General features: G+C 39.4%; 1 protein-coding gene across 1 annotated transcript in view; it reads right to left on the reverse strand.

The window, feature by feature from the left end:
- Positions 1-3,614: 3,614 nt before the first annotated feature.
- Positions 3,615-24,847, reverse strand: part of DKK2 (dickkopf WNT signaling pathway inhibitor 2) — a 37,817-nt gene continuing 16,584 nt past the window's right edge. Inside the window, exons 2-4 of the mRNA XM_064712282.1 lie at positions 6,566-6,716; positions 5,777-5,926; positions 3,615-5,247 (exon numbers count right to left, since the gene is read on the reverse strand). Coding sequence (XP_064568352.1) covers positions 4,997-5,247; positions 5,777-5,926; positions 6,566-6,716 — 552 coding nt within the window. The 3' untranslated portion in view covers positions 3,615-4,996. The remainder of the gene's footprint in view (positions 5,248-5,776; positions 5,927-6,565; positions 6,717-24,847) is intronic.

The raw sequence follows: 24,847 nt of genomic DNA on the forward strand, positions 1-24,847 counted from the left end.
GCAGGGGCAGGCTCTGAGCTATAGCAATGTTATCCAAACAATGTGCCTGAATCCAAAGCCTCTGGAATTACTGGGATTTTGGACACACAGAGGACCAAGGTGAGAGGCACACTATTTCCAGGGGAAATAAGCTCAACACTTCAGCTTTTGAGGGACCTGAGTCACTAAGCCAGGCCTCCCTTCTTTGGGTCAGTACTGCGGGGTTGTGGCTCAGGAACAAAGAGAGGGCATTTGCCTTTGCCTTGCTCTTAATTGTTGTGTGGGATACCATTAATGTTCACAGTGTTTGCAATAGCATCTAACCACTTTTTGAGGTAGCTTGCCCCCTGTCCTCACCATTTCAAGCTTTGGGCTGGCTCCCACCCTTGACACCTCCAGCTTTTTCGGTGCTTTCCCCTCACCTCCCACATTTCTGCCACAAGCAGGGCTGTGCAAAGCTGGCAGAGCAGTGAGAGGGGGCTGCAGCAGACATCTGGGGCTTCTCAGTAACTCAGAGCAGCCAGGTAAAATTGAACAAATGGCAAGAATGGATACAGGATGTGTGTTGTACTGTAAGCCTTCTTTGGTAGTGGTGAGCATGTAAAAAACTGTATTAGCTGATAAGGCACTTGAGCTGAAAGTCTTTGTTTATCTCAGTGAAACATTGGGATTTAAATGAGGGAGCACAGAACTTGAAACTAACTCTGTTTCTTCACTCCTGTCTCATGCAGCAAAAGAGAGATATCATACCTCAGACTGGTAAGCAAGGTAAGAAACCATAACTTTATTATAAAACAAAATTAATGATTCCTTTGTGTACATTGTGCCCAGAGCAAAAGAAATCCAAAACAACTGCTTTCCCTTTGTCAGGGACTACAGGTGAGGTTGCCTGGGCGAGGAGGAAGTGTTTGTTTTTACTCCACCACTGTGGGCAGTTATTTTCAGAACATGTGACTGACAACCCAAAGAACAAGGTTTCTTTATTTTTTATAAACGTGGTCTTGATATTACGTAATTGTCTAGCAATTAAATTTTTGAAAGTTAGAGGATAGGTCTCAAAACTCTTAAAATCCTGAGCTTAGAGTCTCTGTTATGAGTTTCTGCTGATTTTGGCCTTCAGGATCTCCTCTTTCCTAGAAGGAAAGCAAACTGGAAAGGATGAAAAATACAAATTTTCTTTAGCACTTACTTTTGCTAGTGGAGGTGATGATGCAGAGCTCCAAAGTAAAAGCAGATAGGGAAGCAATAGTTTAGGAATGTCTCTTCTCAGCCTCTGCCCAAGATATTTTAGGGTGTTTATTTGGTGAGGGCTTTTTTTGCTGTTGCTGAGACAATGAGCTGGAAAGTCAGAATATGCAGAAGATGGCTTAAATTTCAGTGAATTCTGGTTTAGGTGGCAGATGCTGGATGTAAGCTGTTGAAAGTGTTATAGAAGCAGATAAATAATTTTAATTGTTTTCATTAAAAAATGTTTAAAACCATAAATAATATAGGTTGCAAACAAAATGAGACAAAGCAAATAGTACAGTAATAGATACACACCCACATTTATACAGTAAATCAAATATATGTAGTTACAAAGTAGAAATCCATTATTTTTAGGAAAGTTGATAACCATTTCCAAAGAGATGTTGCACTGCTGAGGCTATTCTAGGCTAATGGGAAAATTATTTGAATTGTTCAGCAATAACATCTTGTGTACTTGTGTCATGATAGCAGATTTCTGAAACGTTACTGAACCAAACTCATTCTTAATTCCTGTGATGAGTGACACAGTGAGTGAGAGCAATTATCCCAAAATGTAGCTGTTCTTTTATTCTCAAACTGATGTATATTTCCACAACACATTGACTGACTGTCTTCTAAACAACCAAAGTTCAGTCTTTAGAAACTGCTTGCACGCTACTCCATTCAGCTATGTGGCGCAGCATTTGTGGTGTGCAAGGAACTGCCTGTGCCTATTGTTTTTGTTCCCAGATTAAAACTCTGAAGGCTTTGGCATTCTTTCCTGAAGTCATTGGGCTCTGAAAATGCTCACAACTTCATTATGTTGATGTCAAAAGTGTTGGAATTTCCAAAGGACTACCAACCAAGTATTGCAAATGACAGTAGCTAAACTTTTTCATTTTATACGATCACTTGTGTGATTTGGAGACCATGACATCTCCAAATGTACATCAGTTGCAGCAAAGGGTTACCAGAAACATGTAACAGGGATATCAAGACCATTGCTCAATAACCACAGGCATTATTTTGCAATATTTATTGTGCTCTGCAGGAGTTTTCCTGGGATCAAAACCTGGCTGGTTTTATTAACGGTATTCGCAGTTGTGTCACATGGATTGTTTCATGTTATTAGAGCTGAATGCTGTGAGTTGCTATTTCAGAATTGCAAGTTATAGATTTTGCAGGAGTGCATTTGCATGCTGTAGCCTCTAACAAAATGCTGTGTAATTTGAATACCACCTTTATCCAGCATGAGTCCCTCTGGTATGTATCATTATCCAGGAAATGTGTCTGGATACCTTTCCCACTTAACCTGCTTGATTTTACTTGACACAGCCAGGTGCATTATTTTCAAGATGCATTCTTGAGTGTTTAGGGTTAAACCAACCCAAGAGAAGCATACAGGTAGCTGTCACTTAAACCAGTTTTGTGGAAATGATGTATGGGGATTTCAAGACGACCTTCATGTTCTTTACCAGAACTCAGCCTACACACAGACACAAGTACAATCAGATGTTTTTACTTGCACAGCTAAGAGACACGATTGGTTTTTTTCAAATGATTTGCATGTCTTTCTGTAAAGAACTATTCTTCTTAAGCAGCAGGTGAGGAAAAGAATATGGGTAAGATACTTGGGGAGGAATGTGAAAAGAAATTTAATATATTTAATCTTATTATACATTTTTCTACATTAAATTCAACAGGCTGCAAATATATTTGCTACAAAGCTTTGTGTAAGAAATATCTCTATAAGAAAATACATCTCATTAAACATTTCCTGTAAATAAATTATCCCAAATAACTGTGTTTTGCAAGAGCAAAATGGTGGGTAGGCCAATAAGAAGAGCTAAAAATGCTGGGACCCCGTTTCTGCAACTCCCCTGCTCATTTTCTCTTATGCGAAGTGAGCACTTGAGCAACAAAAGTGCTTGAGTTCCTCTTCTGAGTATATGCTGTGTCAGTGTAAATAAAACTTGTAAAATTGGTTCCTGGACTTTTTTAGTATTTTGCAATTTCTGAGCCTTATTCCTGTTTCAGTGATGTTGGAAAATGCTGGAGTAAGAAGAGTTGTTTCAGTAGGGATGGAGGAGTGTGAAATACTCTTGTGCTTTAGACTCTTATGAAAGATAAGGGCAGTGAAGCTGAGGTCTGTGTCCTAATTAGGAAGGCTGAGTCAAGTGGTGTAGCTAAGCTAAAGCTTTAAGGCATCCCACTGGTGGAAAAATGTGTCAGATAATGGTAATGTGATCTTCAAAGTTAAACTACATACTGGCCTACCCATGTTGTGCAGAACTGAATAAACAGAAAAGTATCTTTTTATCTTTGTATCATAGAACATGAAAATGGGTAATTAAAAATGGGTAATTACAACTTAGCAGTAGGTCAATTATAGAATCAGACTTCTTTAAAGTAATATCAGTCTCTTTACCAAAGTTTATACAAAGTAATATTTGAAAATAAGTAAAATTTTAAAAGTTTGAAAAGACCTGGGAGACAAGTCACAGGAGAGAGGCTGTTCTTTTTTAACCAGTACAAACAACATAGGGTTGGCAGCTGTTTCCACAGTCTACATATTTCTGTCATTCCTGGCAGAACACTCCAGAGTGAGAGCACATCAGTTTCAGGCTGAATACATGCTGGAGGCTGGTATGCTGTGACATCACATGATGTTTAACAAGTCATTTGTGGTCATGCCATCTTCTTACATCCTCTTCTGCAGGAGAGGAGATGCTCACAGGACCCAACTCCTTTTCCTCTGTTGTCTTGAGAACAAATCCATTATACTGCTGCAGAGTGCCATAAGATGTAAAAATTGAGTTTGTAGCACTATGCTCAAAACACCTCCACAAATGTCGGTTGAATATGTTATATTATAACAGCAACAGAGAAAAAACTTCAAAGTTCTTCATGTTAAGCACTTCAACACTGCTATTTCTTTTGGAAATGTCTATAATGCAAGAATGCTTAGGCAAGGAAAGTATATTTAAGACTAATGAGGAACTGCCTGTATATAATTCTGGATTCAGCATGCACACATATTTGCTTCATCTGTTCAACCCAACGCATATTAGCAGTAAACTGAGTAAAAAACAAGTAATTAAGTGCCTTACTATGACATTGAACTACATAAAACATTTCAATTTACCCATGTATAGGAAACAAAACCCTGTTTAAATGCCTCCTCTTAGGTAAACTGCTGCTCTCTTGAAATTTTGAGATGGCCAGTTTTCACCTTCTTCACAAGGGCCTGGAAAACATAGCACTCTTGTCCTGCAGGAGTGCTTCCCTGCTGAATGTCAGCCCTGAATAACAAGGGCACGTGGACATTCACAGTAACTTTATTTCCATTTCACACCTGCAATGTGGCCAATCATGTGTTGACAGATGAGTCTCCCTGGCATGCACTGCTTCCTATAGGAGTACAATGTATACAATTTCTGTAGAAAATCCTTACCACACTGTAGACCCACTGTAGACCCAGTGAACGCCTGAAACATCGTGGGACAACACAGCAAGGTAAGTGACATTCATTTCCACTCTACTTGTTTGCATACTAGCATTTCCCACAAACTGGAGAATTATTTACAGGAGAACCGCGTGGTAGGTGAACTCCAGCTACGCTTGTGTTTGCCACCAGCTCAGAAAGAAATGCATTTGGTGTGACTTCTACTCATACTCTAACTGTTAATTTAGCCACTCCACTTTCATTTGCAGTCCCCTTTTTCCACCATGCCATAATGCATAAACACATAAAGCCACAGTCACTCAATACTATCTTCCCAATCCTCATTCAGATCTTCTGGCACACATGAAGTCTTGATTTAGAAGAGGAGGTCGCATCTTTCCATACTTTACAAGACAAACCCTTGGCACAGTCACATCGTTGGAAAATCTCCAGTCCATGGGAGCCTTTCTTGCGCTGTTTGGTGCACACCTCCCCCTGATGCAACACAGGCTTGCAAATTTTGGTCCAGAAGTGGCGAGCACAGCAGTGTCCCTCAATGCAGTCTGATGACCGTAGGCAGGGATCACCTTCGTGTCCTAAAAAGAGAAACCAAATTACTTTATCTCATGGAAAAATGTGAAACTACAGATTCAGTGCAGACTTATGCAAATGGAACTGAGAAAAAGGAGAGGTGATATTTCCACCTGCAGCTACTTGAAGGATGTAAACACAAGAGAAAATATTAATTAGGAAGATTCAAGGGTGTAATTCATGAGCCCTGCCACATGACTTAGTAAGGAGAAATTCAGCTGCAGGATTGTAAGGGGAATTACAAGTGTTCAATTACATGGCTGCTACAAGAGGAGGATGTCTGCAGTCTTGCACAACTGATAACATGATTGTCAGTCCACATCTGATACAGAGAAGAAAGCAGATGCTGTTTCAATCACAGGAACTGTCGGTTGACATTACATCACTTTCTGAGTCGTGCTGTGATCTCTCACAATAGACATTCATTCCCTGTGAAATTACAGCCTATCTCTGGTTTCCACTGCTGTATCTTAACACCAATAACATGATTCATGACCTGAGGAACAGAGCAGTCCAGTCCAAATGGGATCTTACCCTTTATGTGTGACAGCTTGGATCGGGACCTCCCCAGGTTGTGCCATCCCAAATCCTTGCTCGCATAGTGACCGTTCTTCTTGTTGCGTGGCCCTTCTAGAGCAGGGATGTGAGGAGTAAGGATGCTTTCAGTCACTGGTATGCAAATACCTGCAAGGAAAAGACAGCCACTCAAAGATTTGAATAAGAGGAAAAGCAGCTGAGAGACATGCCCTGACCAGGTCAGGATGATGAAAGTACCAGGGTTTGGCCTCAGTGAAGATCAGCTCTAATCACAAGTTCATCTCTGGTTCCTGGCACTCAGCCTCACCACAGCTCTGCTTCACTCACTGTCAGACAGACTCTGTCACTCTGGCTTTATGGTCTGAGCCCCTGGAGAGCTTCTTACAGACATCTCTCTCCAGTCTCCATGGAAATGCAATCAGTATGGTTATAACTCTCCCCAGGGAAAGCAGATTCAGGATTCATTTAGTCCCATTTGCTTCCTTACAATATGACTTCTGTGCAGTCTTCCAGTGAGTCAAAGCACACTGAATGTAGAGCTGTGATTTTAGGCAGCATTTTGTATTTCTCCATCACAAAATATAAGAAAAGACTGGTAGTACCTGAGCCCTATACTATTACAGAAAATTAGACAGAGTGGAACAAAGTAGACGATTAAGTTTTCTTGGCTTAGAAAAAGAAAATCTACCATCCAGGAAAAGATACTGTTGCTGGGAGCACTCATAGCAACAGATGGTGTCAAGAAGGCTGATTTTCTGCAGGAAAGCCCAGGGCTGGCAGCCGTACCGTTGTTGCAGCGGTTCCCGGGGCAGCACATCCCGTCCCGGTGGCAGCGCTTCTTCTTCCTGCGGCACACCATGCACGCGGACGGGGCTTGGTGAGGGCTGTGGCAGTACCGCCCCACCTCGCACTCCTTGTCGTTACTGCAGGGATAGGCCTGCAGGGGAACAGAAAGGTCTACAGTGAGGCACGCCTTTGCACAAGGAACGGATGCAGCCTGTTAGAAAAACAAAAAACAAAATGAGCAAACAAACAAAAAACAAGAAAACAAACTGCCACTGAAATCTCCAAAATAAAACAGTAGCTGAGGTAACAATTCATGGGGCTAGGAGATGCAACTAGGGGTGCTCCACTGCAGCCACACAGCAATCTTTAAGCTCACACAACTGCTGGTCATTCCATAAAGACTAAGAGATGCTTACTCATGGTTTCATCTTTCCTTATTTCAAATGTATATGGGCACAAGAGAATTCATATTTTTGTGGATTCAGGGATCTGATTCATAGGCAAGAGCTTAAAACTCTACAATGAACAATCAATACAGCCATGAAAGCCAGTAACAATACTGAAACACACCCTCCAAAAGGTAACATTTAATTTTAAACTCTGAGGAGGTATTCTTCCTTTGGCAGATGTCAAACACACTGGGTTATTATCAATAAGCTCAGTGTTGTCACCATGAGTATCTGCATCACACTCAATCAAATGTCTGTAACTGCACCATTCATCCCTGGCCCACACCAGTGGGACTCCTTGGAAGTGACCAAATGTCACTGGTCAGCATTTCACTTTGATAACCTTTCATTCCCTTCTGGTCTCAGTATACTCCTTATACCTGCCACCTGCTAAACAACACCCTATGGTAGGCACCATGGAATGTATTACAGAGCAGAAAATATCTTGCATGTATAATTCCCTACAAGCAGATACATGGGTATACAATTCTTCTCTATTCATCAAAACCAGCATTACCTCACAGGAAAACAGACTTTAAAAAGGAAAAAGCAAAAGTAAAAGCACTGTATTCTCCCATAAAGATAAAGAAAACTTTGTTCCGACAAAAGGAAAAGAGAAGATTCTTGAAAGAGACACAATGATACACACTGCCACATTTCAGGATGCTTTCTGCTGACCCCCACACAGCTACAACTATGCTATCTGTTTCAATCTAATTTTACTGCCTGTAAAATTAATTACAGATTTTTTTCCCATTCCTCAAAATTATTCTTGAAGCATTTGTTTAAATAAAAAAAGACAATAACTTTTGTGCACTTCCTGAAAAATTACGTTTACATTTCCTCAACTAATTTTCTCCAGTATTTCAAGTAAATAAAACTATTGTTTTTCAAAATGATTTTTCAATTAATTGTTCACCCCCCAAAAAAAAAGTTCAACTGACTAATTTCCAGTGTCGAATGATTACTTTTCTGTAATCATTTTTGAAATCAAAACATATATTTCTCTCAGAAAAGAAAAACTTCAAGGTCTTTAAGAATACATTTTGAAAGTTGTGTCTTTAGGTGAAGAAACTCTTGTTTACCTATTTTCATGTGATTCTGTTGAGAATCACATAAGAAACAAGAGGTCTTCAAAGAAAACCTAATTTCTCTCATGTCAGTAGTGGGAGGGGAAACTATGCCATTTCTCATGTGACTTCATGAGTTGTTTGTCAAAATTTACTTTACAGTACCAGAAGTGCTGGCTGGGTATTTCCCAAGTGCTGTTGCCACATTACTTCTGTCCTCTGAATATGTGCCTTTGAGAATTTTTCCAGGGTGCAGCTGTTTGGAGTAATCTGAACTATGTGGAAGTCTTTTAGCCTTAAGAATGGACATTTCCTCAAGAATATGAAATCAAAGAAGGCCAGATCTTTTAAGCTAGAAGTACCAATAAAAGACAAATAGAAATACCTTTTTGGTACTCTTAAGGCATAAGCAGATTCTACTTATTCTAAGTGGAGCTAAAGTGCTCTTTCCTCAATCTCACCACTCCTGTCCCTCATTTTTCCAAAACTAATAAATAAAACTGACTTAAAATTTATTATATAGTTACCATAAAAGTAAGACTTTCCTTATTTAAATTGTACCTTACTAACCTATGGATCTTACAATGCAAAAATAAAGCGATTTTATATAGATTTGTGCATGGTTATACTGAGTTTGGAAAATACTAACTCTGCTAGCTGGAGGAAACGCAAACAAAAAACAGATGGACTGGCTAAAACCTGGAGATGAAGGCATTTTAGACCCTTGTCTGTCATCAAGACCTTCACAACCGCATCTTTTTTCCAATATGGGCATGTGGCATACACCTGCAACTTGTCAGCAAGAAGCCTACTTGCAGTTTTATTTTGGTTCCTCAAATAGCTTCTTAAAAAAAAGACTTCCCTGATCTGAATGGTGCTAATGAATGCTCTCACATACCATATCTAGTCATTGTTTTACTTTTGGCTTTTAAGCTGAGTGACATGAAAAAGATATTTTAAGATATGCATCTAATTGTCAGCTCTACGCTCTGTCCTTGAGAATGGTGAAAGTAACAAAAGACAACTTCAAAAATTGCTAGGAAAATCAACAGAACCCAGCCTTTCTTCCCAATCTAGAGCCCATTCCTAAATAAAAATGATACTTCTGAATTACAATAAGCCAAAACTGACCTACCTAAGGCAAATGACTGCAGGACATAAAAAAATAAGTCTGTTACATGTAGCTTAGATAATAACTAATAGGTCCACTCAAAAGACCAGCTACCAGCCAGCCATACGAGAAACCCTCTTGCAAATGCCTGCTGCCACCAACTATTTTGATCTGCCAAAATCACTATTCATTTATAGCCTGGCTATCAATCACAGGACCTTGAAACAAAAATGCCTCTATAGCCTTGTGTCTGTTTCCTAGTCACTAGACATTCATTAGAATAGGCATAACTCCTGCTCTCAGCAGAGTAATTCCTATTGCAGTGTAGCATTCATTATAGAAACAGAAAAATAAAATAACATATTGTGTACTTAGCCTTGGCTAGCAGGAGGGAAATGCATCCATAATTATTCCTTTATTGTAAGCTGAGTCAATCTAGGTATACTTGTTTAAAATACAGGGTAAAGAAAACATACTTGTAAAAACGTGCATGTTAATTATTATCTATGTAAAAGTCAAGGTTTCCAAAATCTCCTGCACCACAGTGCCTGGAACAGAGTCTTTACGTTCAGAGAATTGAAGAGAACATTTCCTATATACAACACAAAGACATAGATCAGTCCCAGATGGAGAGGGAAGAAGCAAGCTGTAAACCAGCTCTACTTCCCCAGCAATGATAACTAATTCTATAAGGCACATCATCCCTTCACATTCTTCAGCTACACGTATCATTTTCTGGTTGTAAATCTCCATCCACTAAACACAGCTTTGATAGCATGGGAAACCAGATGAAACTGAGATAAAATACGTAGCACTCTCTGAAGCTGCATTTAAACAATCTTATTTTTTTATCCCGCTTGCAGGCAATCAAGTCACCCGTAGCATGACATGAACTAGATGTCCTCTGTGATAATGAGTCACATTTTCAGAATGTGTTGTCTGATTAAGAACATTGTTTACTGACATGGTTTTTCCTAAGCCGATCCAATTAGCTTTGTATCCTTGTATAAAAGATACTGTGATTACTTGTCCAAAACTGTACAGCAAAGGGATTTTTGCAATGTTGGAGGATTCAGGCTAGATGTTGAAATGGGTGTTGCTTGTGCTGCACCAAAATGTCACCTGCATGAGTCCACCAAGACTAACCCTTACCAGTCAGGTCACAACAATACTAAGATGGTAAACTTTTCTCTTGGGGAGAGAGAATATTCCTGCCCTTCTGAATTTATATTCAAAATTTCATGAATGCATGATAGAAATACTCAAGGAAATTTATGCAGAGGACAGAGGACAAAAGTTGGGGATTTTTATAGTTGAACAAGTCGTTCCAAGCACTAAGATCTTCCTTTTTATATTAACTTCCCAGGAAGGCTGTGTAAGGAACTGATTGTCTACATTTTATGGTTAAGAGGGTAATGTCATTCCCACAATCTGAGAATCAGGCAGCAGTGAGGTTTATGCTTACCTTCGTCTTTCTCCTTCTGACAGAGGAGCTCTTAGCCCCTTTTCTCAGTGCAATGACACTTTCTTGATATTTTTGCTGGAGTCATTTGCTATCACATATATTTTATTGGTACCATAGAGTTTCACTGCAAGCTGTAGCAATATTAAGTGGTGAGACTGTTGTGCTAAGAAGTCAAACAGTTTGAGTCTCTCTGTCTGGCACTATAAAACGTAATGGAGAAGCACTCCAGGGGGAAGAGTAAGACAGACGCTGTAATGTGCTGAAGGGTGAGAAGACTGATGGCAAACATACTTTATTGAGCTTTGGGAGATAAGGTCTTCAATTTCAGCATGGCCCCCCGCAAGTATTTGAAGACCATATTCCCATCCAGTGTCTTAATCACCAGGCTCTCATCTGCTCGTATTAGGATGTTTCATTTGTTTTTATGCTGAAGTACTCCACACCGTACTAGGTAATCACAAGTCAGTGAAAGGCAGGAAGAGTCATCGGCATTTTTACCTAGACTGTGTCATCACTTATCCAGCACAAGCAGTTGAGACACTGCTGGCTTCAGACCTGCCTTCAACGCTGACAGGAGCTGTGCCCAAATAGGTGTTTTGATGGAAAAGATATCAGTAGTGATTCCCCCAGAAGCAATTAACTTTTTTTAAAAAACACATCATAAAATCCAAGTGCAGAGTCAGTCCTGGCAGAAAATCATGGCTACTACCCCTCCCAACAGAAGAAACAGCATGGAGGTTGTCCATTAGCCTTTCACTGCGGATGCCAAGCAGCACTCAGTGAGACAGATGAATTTCATGTACCACAGAAATGACAGTACCACTGCATGTATTGTTCTGCATACCCTGCCAGATTTGGTCCATACAATCATTCCCTGGTTAGAGTGAGGACTGAGTGGAAGAGGAGAAAAGCTACAACCAGTTGTACAGCCAGGAAGTGAGAGCTCTCCAGAGCTACCAGGTCAGTCCTTCATCATCCTCTCTCACTTGGCAACGAGGCAGTAGCTATATTGCAAAGGTGAGACAAGGGACTCAAGGAAATGGACACATTTATTAACCCAGGAATGGCCTTGCTTCCCTGGTACCCATATGTCAGAAAACTAACTTAGGCTTTTTACTCAGTTTTGTACATATTATCCCTATTTACTAATATTCTGTGCCACTAGGCTGTGCTACCACATACTACAGACATCTTCTGCTGTCAAAATCTCTTCTATATCACATCTACACAATCTTTTATATTCATACAATGTCTGTGAGACTGGTTGCCACAAATGAATTTGTACTGCAACTCAGTTTATTATTCACTTGTTACTTAAGAAAAAAAAAATTATTTTCTCCATTTCAATTAATCATTCTTCTGTACATTTTAAAATAATGACTGTGAAGGAGATGGAAGCTGAACTCTCTGTAGCCAGTATGCTGGCTAGATGATCAAAACTGTCCTGAACTATAGGCAAGAGGACAGAGTTTCCAACCTCCACTTGAGAGACGAACAAAAGAGCTTGTTTGCCTTTAGTCTTGGGCATATTGCTTAATATTCCAAAGCCATCAGGCACAATGAAGCAACCAACTGGCTCAATCATGGTGAGAGTCTCTCCTTCCCATCCTGCTTTGGACAGGACAGAACTATCTTTCAGAGCAAGGACTTGATCCCCATGGAGCAAACATATGAAATAGCCACAGGGGTGCCATGTTTTCTTTTTCTTTTCTCTTTCTCTGAAGAACTAGTAATCCAAATTAAAAGCATGCCAATAAATTAGGAAATGCAAACATATGCTTTAACCAAGTAGCCTGCTGTCAAGACTAACTACAAAGAATGCAAGTCATTGTTTGGCTCCCCAGTTGGGCCTGATTCTGAGTTGGGTCTCAAATTTGTTTTGGCTTTTAACAGATCAACATTGGTGGGACAGTTGTATGCAACATGTGGCCTGTAGAGCTAAATGAATACATCACATGTGGGATTCGTCCTACTCGCCTCTTTGGAGACAGAGTGAAGATTCTCTCAGAAGTCTGAGAGAAATCCTAACATGATCTCACAGGATACAAACCTTAGTAACAATGGAAATAACAGCTTTTATCCAGCACCACATGAATGTGATAAAGCAGAATGGAGGGGGTAAGAGGGGAATTCAAAGCCTTTTAATAACCAACAAACAAAGCAAACTCCCAGCTCTTAGTGGGTTGTCTTTTTCCCTGCAAGGCAACTAAACTACTTACTGAGAGCTTCTCAGGTGTATCCAGAAAAATCCACCTTTGACAGACTCCAGCCTAACTTTCTCCTAGCTGCTAAGCAGACATATAGGTTAAGATGTGGATGAGAAATTACCATTATTTACTATTTTATTATTAATCCCAAGCAAGAAAAGCATTTATCAGCAGCCATCTGGAGTGATGTATTTTTCCCACAGCACTGCTGATGTTGCTTTTTTCTATTCTTAGCTCAGCAGAGGCATAGATGATAGCGAGGGATCTCACTGTGTGCAAGCACAAAGCCATGGTTAATTTATCCCACAGAGGAAATCATGCTGTGCTCTCAGACAGCTCCAGACATGGATCCTGTCTCAGACTGAGAAACCAGAAACTCTCAACTCTCAGTGACTGCTGTGGCACAGATCCTTCCTAAAAGAAAAACTTAACAGTATTTGCAATGAAACAGTTTTACTTCTTTCAGTTACCGTAGCAAACTTAATGATTCAATTTTTCTCACCAAACCTTGTTATTGTTAATATGACTCTGACCCATTTCTCTCTCAGACCTAAAGAGAAAAGTGCCATATTCAGCCTCTAGATTCAGTACAAGCACTTTCTTCTAGAGATAATGTATTTTTAACTCTTCAATTTAACACAACACTGCTGTTACTTGAGGTCTGATTCACAGAGTGCTACATCATGGATACATATATTGCAGCTTCCAAAGATCATTCCTTCAAACTGCGTGGATAATAGTCCCAGAAGCCTGCATTATTAAACAATAAATATTCATTTTTCAAAGGAATTCTCAATCCACTGCTAGACCACCAGGGAAAGAACATTTCTACGACCTGCAGTAGTCCAGCTCTCATGATTTGCCAGAGCCAAACAAAACTCAGATCTTAACAACCAGAAAACAAACCTCACGGAGGTCCCTCTGAACCAACTGAGGCAAGACTCACAGGGGTCCTCTCGTAAGTTTTTCTTGTCCAAACAATAATGCCATGGAAAACAAAACATCCTGTTCTGCAAGCACTAGGCAGTTTTGGAGGGAGCTGTGCTCAGGGGGAGTGTGTAGCTGCATCTGGTGGAAAGAGAGTTCAGACACCTCCAAATAAACAGGGGAGCTGTGCTGCCCTATTTCATACAGCCCTAGTCAGTGTTAGCAGTGACTCTCCCAGTGCAGACAGGAAAAAACCTCCAAAGACTTTCCTGAATGATATCTCACTCAATGTGACCCTATGGGTCTCTCAGCCCATATAACTAATTTCAGCAAGCATTTTAGGTCTATAGTATCTAGATCACTTCAACCTATTCTATAGCTTATACATCTACACCTTCTCTTACAGAACTACCTACATTTTGTGTCCTACTGGGAGAAGGTAGTGTCTGTTTAAAGCTGGCCTTGGTTTCAGAAAGACATATGGAGGAAGGTAATCTGAAAGAATGCAAGTAGATCAGCAAAATTTCCTGGAGGATACTATTATCTCAGTTCAACTTGCCTTTATTTAGTACATTTTACATGTGGCATGAAAGTATAAACACAAATGTTTAACACATTTAGAATAATCCACCTTAAAATTTTATTGAACTTAATTCACCTTCAATTCCTCACCATACTTCTCTAAATTTTTAAACAATGACTGTGAAGGAGGTGGAAGCTGACCTCAGTAAAACCAGGTAAAACCAAAAATGATTTACATTTCCAGGTAACTTAAAGGGCAGCACAGTATGTCCAAAATATGCACAGATGTACACTGCTTATCACAGAACAGCATCAAACTTGCTCCAGAATACAGCATATACATTGTTGTCCCTGAGGGAGCACAGCTATAAGTTTTCCAATTCTATCCCATCTTTAAGACAAATTATCACCCTTAGGTCCATATTGGCATCACTCTGCTGAATCCTCTTTTCTGAAAGGAAGCAAACTATGGTTCCTGCCCCATGCACAGTGTACATACAGAGGTGCTCAGCTTTTCCCTGTCTACCTGGTATTGTAACCATGATATTTCATAGCAGTGTTTCCTCCTCAACATTTGGAGAGATCACGAGCCACCTACTCTGCTTGATTTTGAAGATGGCTTCCTTCTCTGTAGAACTGGGACCTTACAGAAGAGATGATTAAAGAAGGTACAAAAATTTGGGGAACATTCAGTTTGAGCCCAAATCTTACAGGCTCTGTCTCAATGTGTCTGATTCATGTTGTTTGGTGAACTACCAGGAGCAGCATCACAACAGAGCATCAAAACAATGTTAGGTAATCTTTGAAGTCAACAGTGTAACTCTAAATCAATATGACAGGAAGCCTCCAAGCCTTGATTTTATGTCATTTTCGAATGCACCACCAAAGGCTGCTCAAAGAATGAAGGTTTGTTAACACACACTTTGTTCTGTCCAGTCTTTTCAGCAGACTGTTCTTGCCCTTTTATCTCTGCCTTTTCCCCACTCTTTTTCTGAAGGTTTTTCTTTTTAGTTTTGTCTCTAATTGGCTGTTTATCATCCATTTCAGCATGAGAGTCTTCCAGCTTTCTGATCAACATGTTTACTGCAATGGATGAGCAGCTGGAATTCTAAGAATCTAGATGAAAACAGCTAGCAGACCCTATGGCTCCTAAAGTACCAGGCATTAAACCAGAGGGAAATACTCAGATGATGTGGTTAGGTATAGATTAACACTCCTGGAAACTGGCAGTGAGTTACTGCTTAACACCTGGGTTTGAACATCTACAAATCATGGCACACTGTCAAGGTGGAGCTTTTATTGGGAGCCATCTCTGCAAGCATGTATACCAGAGCAAGAAAAATTAGATGACAGCTTTACCTTCTGTAGTATTCCTACTAAGCAAGTAAACCGCCTTTGCTTTCAAACATTCACAAATTCTAGAAAAGCGAGGGGGAAAACCTGTCTTACTGAAGTCAATGCAAAAGCTCTTCTTTGTCTGCTACACTGCCTGGAGAGAGAATGCTTTCAGGTTATAAACATTTGTGCAGCATCTGCAATCCTCACCCTGGAAATGACTCTTTGCTATTCCTTACAGAATACACTTTGCATTGCAGAATACAAAGCATTTAAGACACCATTTTTCAAAATGCACTTTCTCTGCTTCTCATATTTAAAAGGAGAGCCCTGAAAGCATGAGTTTGTGGCAGATGGAGAGACAGCCAGATGCCTTATGTCTGAAAAGGATGAACTGCAGTCTCCACCTCAGCAGACTGCTGACCACAATCTAACATCATTACTGAATGTCAGCATTATTGTCTCCTTCCCTGATGGTCATCTGTGTCGGAACACCTGACTCATATGGCTCTTTCAACCCCCAGTTCTTTCTCTATGCATCAGAAACCACCACTGACATCTGATATTCCAAACACCTTCCCTCTTTTCCTCTTCTACGTGAGTCCCTCTGCAACATGATGGCTGTGACTGCTCCATTGCAGGGGGAGCTGAGAATGCCAAAGCACCTACAGAGAATGGAAATCAGATGTCAAAATTCCATCAGCTTTAATGTCAGAACAACCAACCAACTCTGAGGTACCTGCAACAGCTCCCACTTTCCAATCTCTTGTACCACAGATGATTCAGTGGCATTGCCACAGAAGTCCATGAGTTTTAAGGAAAAAGAAAGAAACAAAAAAGTTATTATTTCTTCAGTTTTTACAATTGGTCTGCACGAGTGAGACTGACAAACATGACAAGTCAATAATGCAGCTTGGGGCTTTCCTTTTCATAGCACTAAGAAGGATTACAGTATGAGAGTACAGCTTGTCATCCTGACTCATTCTAGGAGCAGGTGTGCTTGGATAAGGAGCCAGCAGTGCCTATGCAGTGGGAGAACCTGCAGAAAACCAGTTTCCTGGGAAAACACTTGGTCACAGCCCCCTGAGGGCACAGGCAACCTCTGTGAAGTGCTTAGACTCATACTACTGCTCAGCTGACTCCTCAGAAAGAGTAAAATGAAAAATTGTAATTCTAGGCTATTAAGGCAAATTATCACAGTTTACTCAATGAGGGCCAAAGATGACAAAGGGAAAGGATTCCTAAAAGCTCCATTAAAAATGCCATTGTACTCTTATTATATTATTAAGTTGGAACTGCCTACCAAACTTCAGCCTGTGGTAAATAACGTAGCAATCAAGGTTTCAACACTATTCACCCTTTTACCCCCTTTTCTTTTAAAATGCTCCTGGTTAATTTTGCACAAACAAGAAAACAGGAACAGCACAGCAAGGCAAGAATAGCTTGTGAGTAAAACCAGATGAAGACTAACATATTTACATAATGTAATGACTTCACTATTAATTCAAACAAACCCAGACCCCAATTCTCAGAAGAGAGAGCGAGCACATGCAGTCCAGGAGGCAAGAACAGGGTGGCTTCAGACTACATTTATGTCTGCAGCCCCTGAGTTAGTAGAGACTGCTCTTAGTTTCAGTCTGCAATAGTCACTGGGGGACCATCTTTCATTCCAGACACTGTACTCTGACTACACCCTCTTCTCAATCTTATGGGCCCCTTTCCATTTTCAAGCAAGGCTTCCTTTAGTGCTAGGGACCATAACACAAAAGGGACAGAACAGTAGGATTTCAGAAAATATCTGATTTGTAGGGAAAAAATTTCCACCTAATCCAAGGAAATGAAAGAAAAAAGAGAGGGGAAAGAAAGAAAGAAAAATAATCCTATACAATTTCTGAACCCAGCCAAAATGGACACTGTCCTATTCTAGTCATCGTTAGCAAGCAATTACATTGAATTCTGGCATTTAACATGGAAGTAGCTCTAAATCTCTTCTCCACCCTCAAAGTAAACTGTTCTGCTGCTGAGACATGCATTTATCCTCTTCCCTGCTACCTTTTACCCTATCTTCTGAACTTATGTTTTCAAGCACTCTCTTCTTGTCTGAAAATAATATTCTTTATGTGGAGTTACAGAATCTCTTTTGTTCCTTGATGTCTTGGATGTTGGTCAACAAAAAGCCATTAAAAAGTTTAATCCCCTGTGTTTGGCACTACATCAGACTGCGAGCAATTTCTTTGTAACAGCCTTTGGAATAAATAAGCATTAAAGTGGGGGTGCTTTTTCCTTATACTGGTCACCCACACTTTATAGTGGGTGGCCCTTTCATTTATCCCATTACTATATTTCCACTTTTAAAGCTAAGCCAGATGCAGCAACCTGATACTACTTTTTAGTTCTTGCAACTTTATTGTAGTGAAAACTTCCGTGTATATCTGATTCTTGTTAGGAAAGGCAAAGAAGCAGGAACCATGGTAATATTGCACCACCTTCTTGACAACTTCTATTCTGCATGAACTGCATTCCCCAGGGCACTGCGCACTTCATTAGCAGGCATTTTTCACATTTATATGCCCTGGATTGCAAACATACAGTCATACTGGATCTGGCCTCCTCTTGCTGGCATTGTAACCTCGCCCAGAGGCAGCCTCTTGGTGCTGTGCTGTCTAGGTGCTGTGCTTTCTTAAAATTGTACATGATCAGTTCTTTACCTGCTAGATAGCCTACACAGCAAAACCAACAAGGGCAGAAAAGATTTCAAGTGTTTTACTTCATTAGTTTTGTCTGCCTTTATTTTTTTCTTTCTTATTTCCTTTATAACCCCCCCAGGTAGTGGGGTATAAATGGCTTGCTGTGCCAAGGCCACATAAGAAACACACAGAACAGAAATAATTCATTTAACTGTATATTTCTTTTTCTTTTTTTCTGAATTTTCTTTCAGATGTGCTAAATATAAGTGATAATAACTGCAATAATTATCTCCTTTACAGAGAGACACAAACACAAATCAAGATGGCCATATTGACCAGCCAAGCGGGAAAAAATGTATCCTACTTTTGAGTGATACCCATGGAAGCATATTTTAGAGAAATAACTTGCTTTTTAAAAGCATATTTTACAGACAAACTCAGAACTGGCAAAATCTTTTAGAACATGGCTATGAGCAGAGTTCTCCTTAAATTTCATGCTGAAATCAAACATTGACCATGGCTATATAATCATGACAAGAGAAGATTTCCTTCCTTACTTTTTGCTACAGTGTTTGCTGGAAGACAAACAGTAGTAGTAGATATAAGGATATGACTTACTGTTTCCCTATACTTCATATGACACTCCAGGGAAAAAAAAATAATTTCAGTTAGACAGATAAAACTATTTATAACTAAGTCTTGGGCAGTTCAACCAGCAGTAGTGATGTTATTCGGATCCTTGATGTTATTTGCATATTTTTATTTCCGACAATATACGTACATTTGTAATAGTTTACTGTACACAAAGTGTGATTCACCTATTGGGCAACAGATTATTTTCCTGTGTGACAAGGAGGCAGAAAAACAGACCGGGCTAACATGAATTAAAAGTACTTCATCACAGAAGAGTAATGAACACTAGGTGGTTTTCCTTAGTCATGAGAAGAGTATTTCCCAAGTCAAGCAATTCCCTTTCAGTTTCCTGCTCTTCTAAATCTCCAGGAGACAGGATTGCCCAGAACACATTAGAACTAAAACAAGAAGACAGCACAATTCCCTTTGGGCCATGTCTTTAGCTCTGATGAGCAATTGGCCCTGAGGATCTCCCTCCACCTGCTCTAAAGCAACTCTTACATAGTGGTGGTTACACACCTGCTCTTGTTGGAAGAGCTCTAAAACCCACTAGGCAGTTCTTGGCATAGTTCTGAGAGTTTGCATATTTTGTGAAAAATCACAGGGGAAAAAAAAATCCCAAACCAAAACAGAAAATGACCCCCTTTCCACAGACCACTCATTCTCAAAACAGGCACAATTCCTATTGTCCTAAGAAGTTTCTCCCAAGTAGGAAAATCAGCCCATAAAGTAACTAAGTACAACTGTTTAAAAATTAGTTTTTTCTTAAATTTGGTGGATTTTCCTTGAAACCCACTCAAAGGTTCATATGAGATAGGAGCATTCAGCACTTTGCCTACTCAGAGGATCTCTCTAAGCTGAGGCACTGGGGCCCAGCCTTGTGCTACATTCTGCCTGAAAACCCATAATTGGTCATTTTGGTGCACTATTCTCATTTTAAAAAAAAAGCTCCTCAATTGGGCATGTCACTTCAGGTCTTGGCCCAAAGGCAAGCCAGTGCTTATCCTAAAGGGTTAACAGCCAAGAGATAATATATTTTTGAGAGGTAAACTTTGTCAGTAGAAATAAACTATCAGTCAAAATTCTTGGTTTGAGAGTGTTAGGCTATCTTCACCTGCAACAATAGGATATATTAATTAGTCAAAACTTAACTCAAGCCTTAGATAGCATATAGTGTATTTTCAAAGACTTAATCTAATGTAAGTAAGTGTATTTTTCCAGGTTTATTCAATAAAAGGGATTTTTTTTCCTCAGTTAAACCAATGTAATCAGGCTGAAGCCCACATGTAGACTGAGTGAAAAAGCATGAGCATGGATACCAAGTAGTTCCTCAATAAAACATGTCATAAGTGTAATGTCAATCAGTTAGGTCTGTGTATGCTTCAGAATATTTCTTGAACATAAAATACAACTACATTGATATTTTGATGTTTTTCTAACACGTTCTGAGAGAACATAATCATTCTGCTCCAAAATATCCCTTTCCAAATATTTTCTTATTTTTCCTTAGCTCGTATTAACAAGACTTACCATGCTTAATCATGAGACCTGGGGAAAAAAAAAAAAAAAAACCAGGAAAAAGTACATCTTAGTGCAGTTAGTCCATTTTTCTTTAAGTTGGTCTATACACACTCCCTTGCAATCACTGACCTATTACTCTGCTGTAGTTTTAAGTCTTCATTATAAAACTCAATGAAGTAAGATGGGAGGCACTGACGAATATCAGCATTAGCATCAGTGAAACAATTTGTCACACAAGACCCAGCCATTTGTAGAGTAATGGCCAGTAGAGAGTGCAGGCTAAGAGCAAAATACAAATGCCTGGATCCTCTCCAGTACCTCTTTCAGCTATTCATACAAACATTTGCTGACTTTCTTTCCTCATTTCTTTTCAGTGTCAGCTGCTCTTTACCAATACCTAAGCCACAGTCATTTACAATGCACCAAAAATCAAAATTAATGATCTTAGAGTGTTCAAGTCAAAGTACATCTGGTCTGGAAACAAGATTGTGTCTTAGGCCCAACTTCCATGTAAATACACACACATCTAAGTGGAAAAACACCCTGTGTGTTACAGATTTGCTGAGGAATGTGCAGCAGTACCCTTATCATTCCTATCAAGTGTAACTCAAGAAAGACTTTTGAGAAGTTCAAAAGAAAAGCAGCAAGCCACAAGTCTAAATGAGACTCCATTAAGCAGAACTCTGCTCATGACTCTCCCAGACCACTGTTTTTATTAGCAAGCTACACGAATAACAGTAAAGCTACAGTGCTTAGCAGGCTGGGTGCAAGCATCCATCCTGCCAGAGAGCTTTTAGAGGTTGAATCCAGCACTGTTACTATCTGCTCTGTGAGAAAAAAAGTGATGTAAACAAAAGGAAATTTTGTGTTTGGCCAACAAAGGGGCTTTCCCAGCCAAAATCAGAACGAAGTTTTAAAGTTATTTGATAAATCAAAAGGCTAAAAAGCCATGATCTTGTAATCTCTCCCTAATGTGAATAGTCCTCACAGTGATCCCATGGTTTCACTGAGCTTCAACATAGATTTACTCATTGCAGACTTACCTCATGATCAAAGATATGAAGGGCCGGTCATCAATACATGGCAGAAGAAAAATTATTAAATGTAAATTTTCTGCTGTTTGGAAGCATTCACTTTCAGTTATTTTAAAGCAACTTGGACACACTTTTGAAAAGAGGCATAGAAATGCTTTGTTCTGATGACAGAAAAGCCAAGACCATGTCTGTCAATTTTTCAGAAACACCACATCCATTTATCTATGTACTGAGTAACGTCATGGTCTGACAATGTCCACCAAAATGCATTTGGTACACATGAAATGAAACTCTTAAAAACTTAAATAATCTGATTTGCAGACAAATGTAGTCCCTGAATAAAAGTCATTAGAGCAGTACTTCATTCAGAAAAAGCAGTTATAGAGCACTTCATAAATCTATTTCTGCTTCCTCTGTGCAAAACCCCAGCTTCAGAGTTAAGAATCCAGTCCAATACTACAGAACAAGCACATCTGAGAGAATAAACCAGATCAAAGGCCTGATCCTAAGTATTTTCTATTGGTAATTATGGCTGAGACAGTGCTTCCATTTTGGTTGCCTCATACAGCCACCAAACCTACTCCAGAAAATTGATTTAAGTAGCTACAAAGCATCCCACACACATGACCCCATTAATTTTGATGGGATTACTGACTGAAGGGTTTGTCTCCCAAGCACGAACAGTGAAGAAACACTGCTAATAACACCTCATCTCCCCAAAGGTGCAAGAAGTGGGTAAAGTCACCCTTAATTTGCTGCCATTCAATGAACTGCTGAACCTTGCTTGTAAAAATCAGGAAATAGCACACCTCAAAAAGTATGCTATCTCAAAAAACCCACCACATTTTACTGAAGAGTTTGCAAGAAGCAAGACTAAGGCTAGAAAGGAGACTAACAACAAGACTAAGAAGAAAGGCTACCAACAGTCTGACATGGATTCTCAGAGAAGAATCACCAAGCAACACAAGCAGGGAAAAACTTCTTAAAAAAAAAAAAAAGCTGTTTTTTTCAGAATGGTCTTGGGAATAAGAGATGAGCAGATATACGATATACAGATACAACTTTAGAGGCTGGTCTGCACCCAAGAGCAGGACTGGTGAGTACCCTGAGCAGGCCAGGCTATCACAGCTTCTACATGAATGCTGATGTGTTCAGGATTCCAGGGAGGGAGACATACACATGCTCCCATGCTCGAAAAATGTACTGCCTACATGTGCATACACCATACTAAACCCTTTTCTCACCTAATAAGAAAAGCAGTGATGAGTTCATTTTAAACATTCCTTCATTACCTAGATATATGTCACATGACTTTATATCAGAGATACAACATGGGACCACGTTGGTGTATGGCAAATAATAACAGAATATAACAGAGAACTACTTAACTTGCAAGTGTCATTATAACGTGCTATATCTGCTTGTAATTTTTTCTACTGAGGGGCAGTAGAAAAACCTTGGTTAAAGATGAGACCTGCATTGTTTTAAGGAAAGCAGAAATAGGAATTCAGGGCAAATGCCAAAAAAGTTCAAATCTAGCTCTAAAGGGAATTTACAAAGAGATTAATGAAGTCCAAAGCCTTTTAGGATAGGACAACAAATCAAATTGAAAACACGGCTATTCCAACAAGCAATCTGTATGTACTTATATAGTGCGTATTGGTATACTTGCCATGGAAGAATTTGGTTTAGCTATCCTAGTTAGGAAACTGAATTTAAGTTTTATTTGCCTCTCCCTTTTGAAAACAGCATACTATTTTCCTCTTTTTCTTTTATGGGCCACCAAATAACATGTGACCAAATGTACCTATTTAGTGAAAATGAGTTCCATTAGTATGTAATCTTATACTTGCATTGTTTTCTTCTGAAGGAAAATAATGGGGAACAGGTGGTGATGCTTAGCATCAGGCTCCTGTTTCTAGAATTACAATCTACTGGGAGCCACCAGCAATCTCTGAAAGCTGTCATAAGTGCTCGGAACTAGTAAGATCCAGAGCACACTCAATACATTAAAGCTTCTTTTTGAAAATTTAAGTAGGTGTGACAGGAGAAAACTGGCTGAATGGTGCAGGGATTCTAACGTGTCCCTGCAAAGGGTCGTGATTTCCTTCTGCATCCCACAATAAATAACTCAAGCTGGCCTCCATTTCCATGGCAGAAATTAGACATTTAAAAAATTCAAATAGGTACCATATGCACCATAAACCTTTCTGGTTTAGCATTCAAATGCAGACTCATTCACATTGTTGGAAAATATGGGATTTAAATTCTCCTAGAAGAACTTCAAACAGTTGTTCCTTTACACTTATTTATTCTTTACTCAGTGCCACAAAACCAGCAGTGACAATAAATATCTCCTTGATGTTGTTTGAAAACCTACTGGAGTCACACAGCATAAATAGTTTTACCCAGTGAATCACAAAACCACACACATCAAATGAACACTTCTTTGTTTTATCAATCCCATCCTTACCTTACCAAGTAGGAAGTGGTTTAGAAATAATTGGATATAACTGAGTTTTCCAACAAATTTTCATTATAAACACTACACAGAAACACCAGCTAACAGATCTATCTATACAAGCAAAAAAGCATTATAGCCATGTTTTAAAATGTGGCTCTGAAGCTGAGGGGTAGGACAAAGACAACACATATTTGTAGGGCAGCTTCAACTGGCATACAACTTCGTAAAAACAGACATGGAAGGCTGGCTGGCATTCCTAACTACTGCTGGATGTCAGATATGCCAAGATGCACATTTATAAGAGGAAAGAATTAATGCAGGCTTTTTTTGTGCCAGTGTGGTTTAAAACGATAGGAATGAAAATATAAAATATAAAATATAAAATATAAAATAATATAAAATATAAAATATAAAATAAATATAAAATTATTTGCAGAGCCAGATTTGCTGTTGGTAGAAATTTGTAATCTCCCACTAATTTCCACAGGAATATGACAAGTAGTACCAAGGAATCAGATTGAAGTTAACAATTCACATCTCTGCACATCTATATGAGACCAATCTTACACTTACTATTACTGTGGTTATTTTGGGGGGAGGACCCTAGTCAAAGCAGTCCCTTCAAGTAGAAATTATTTTATGCTTCAACAAAGGTTCTTCAGCCAAAGAAACACTAGCTTTGTGCTACAAATGTCCTAATTAGTCTTTCCATCTGAAATCCAGTTGCTGAAGTAAGGGATAATGTTAAATTGTGCCATCAGATCCATCTAAAATCATTTGTTTTCTGAATTTCCTTAACACAGTAAATATTTCCCCTCATTTATGACACCTATTAACCTGAATCCAGACAGTAATAT

Source organism: Zonotrichia leucophrys, chromosome 4, assembly GCF_028769735.1.
Source record: "Zonotrichia leucophrys gambelii isolate GWCS_2022_RI chromosome 4, RI_Zleu_2.0, whole genome shotgun sequence".
Lineage (NCBI taxonomy): Eukaryota > Metazoa > Chordata > Aves > Passeriformes > Passerellidae > Zonotrichia > Zonotrichia leucophrys.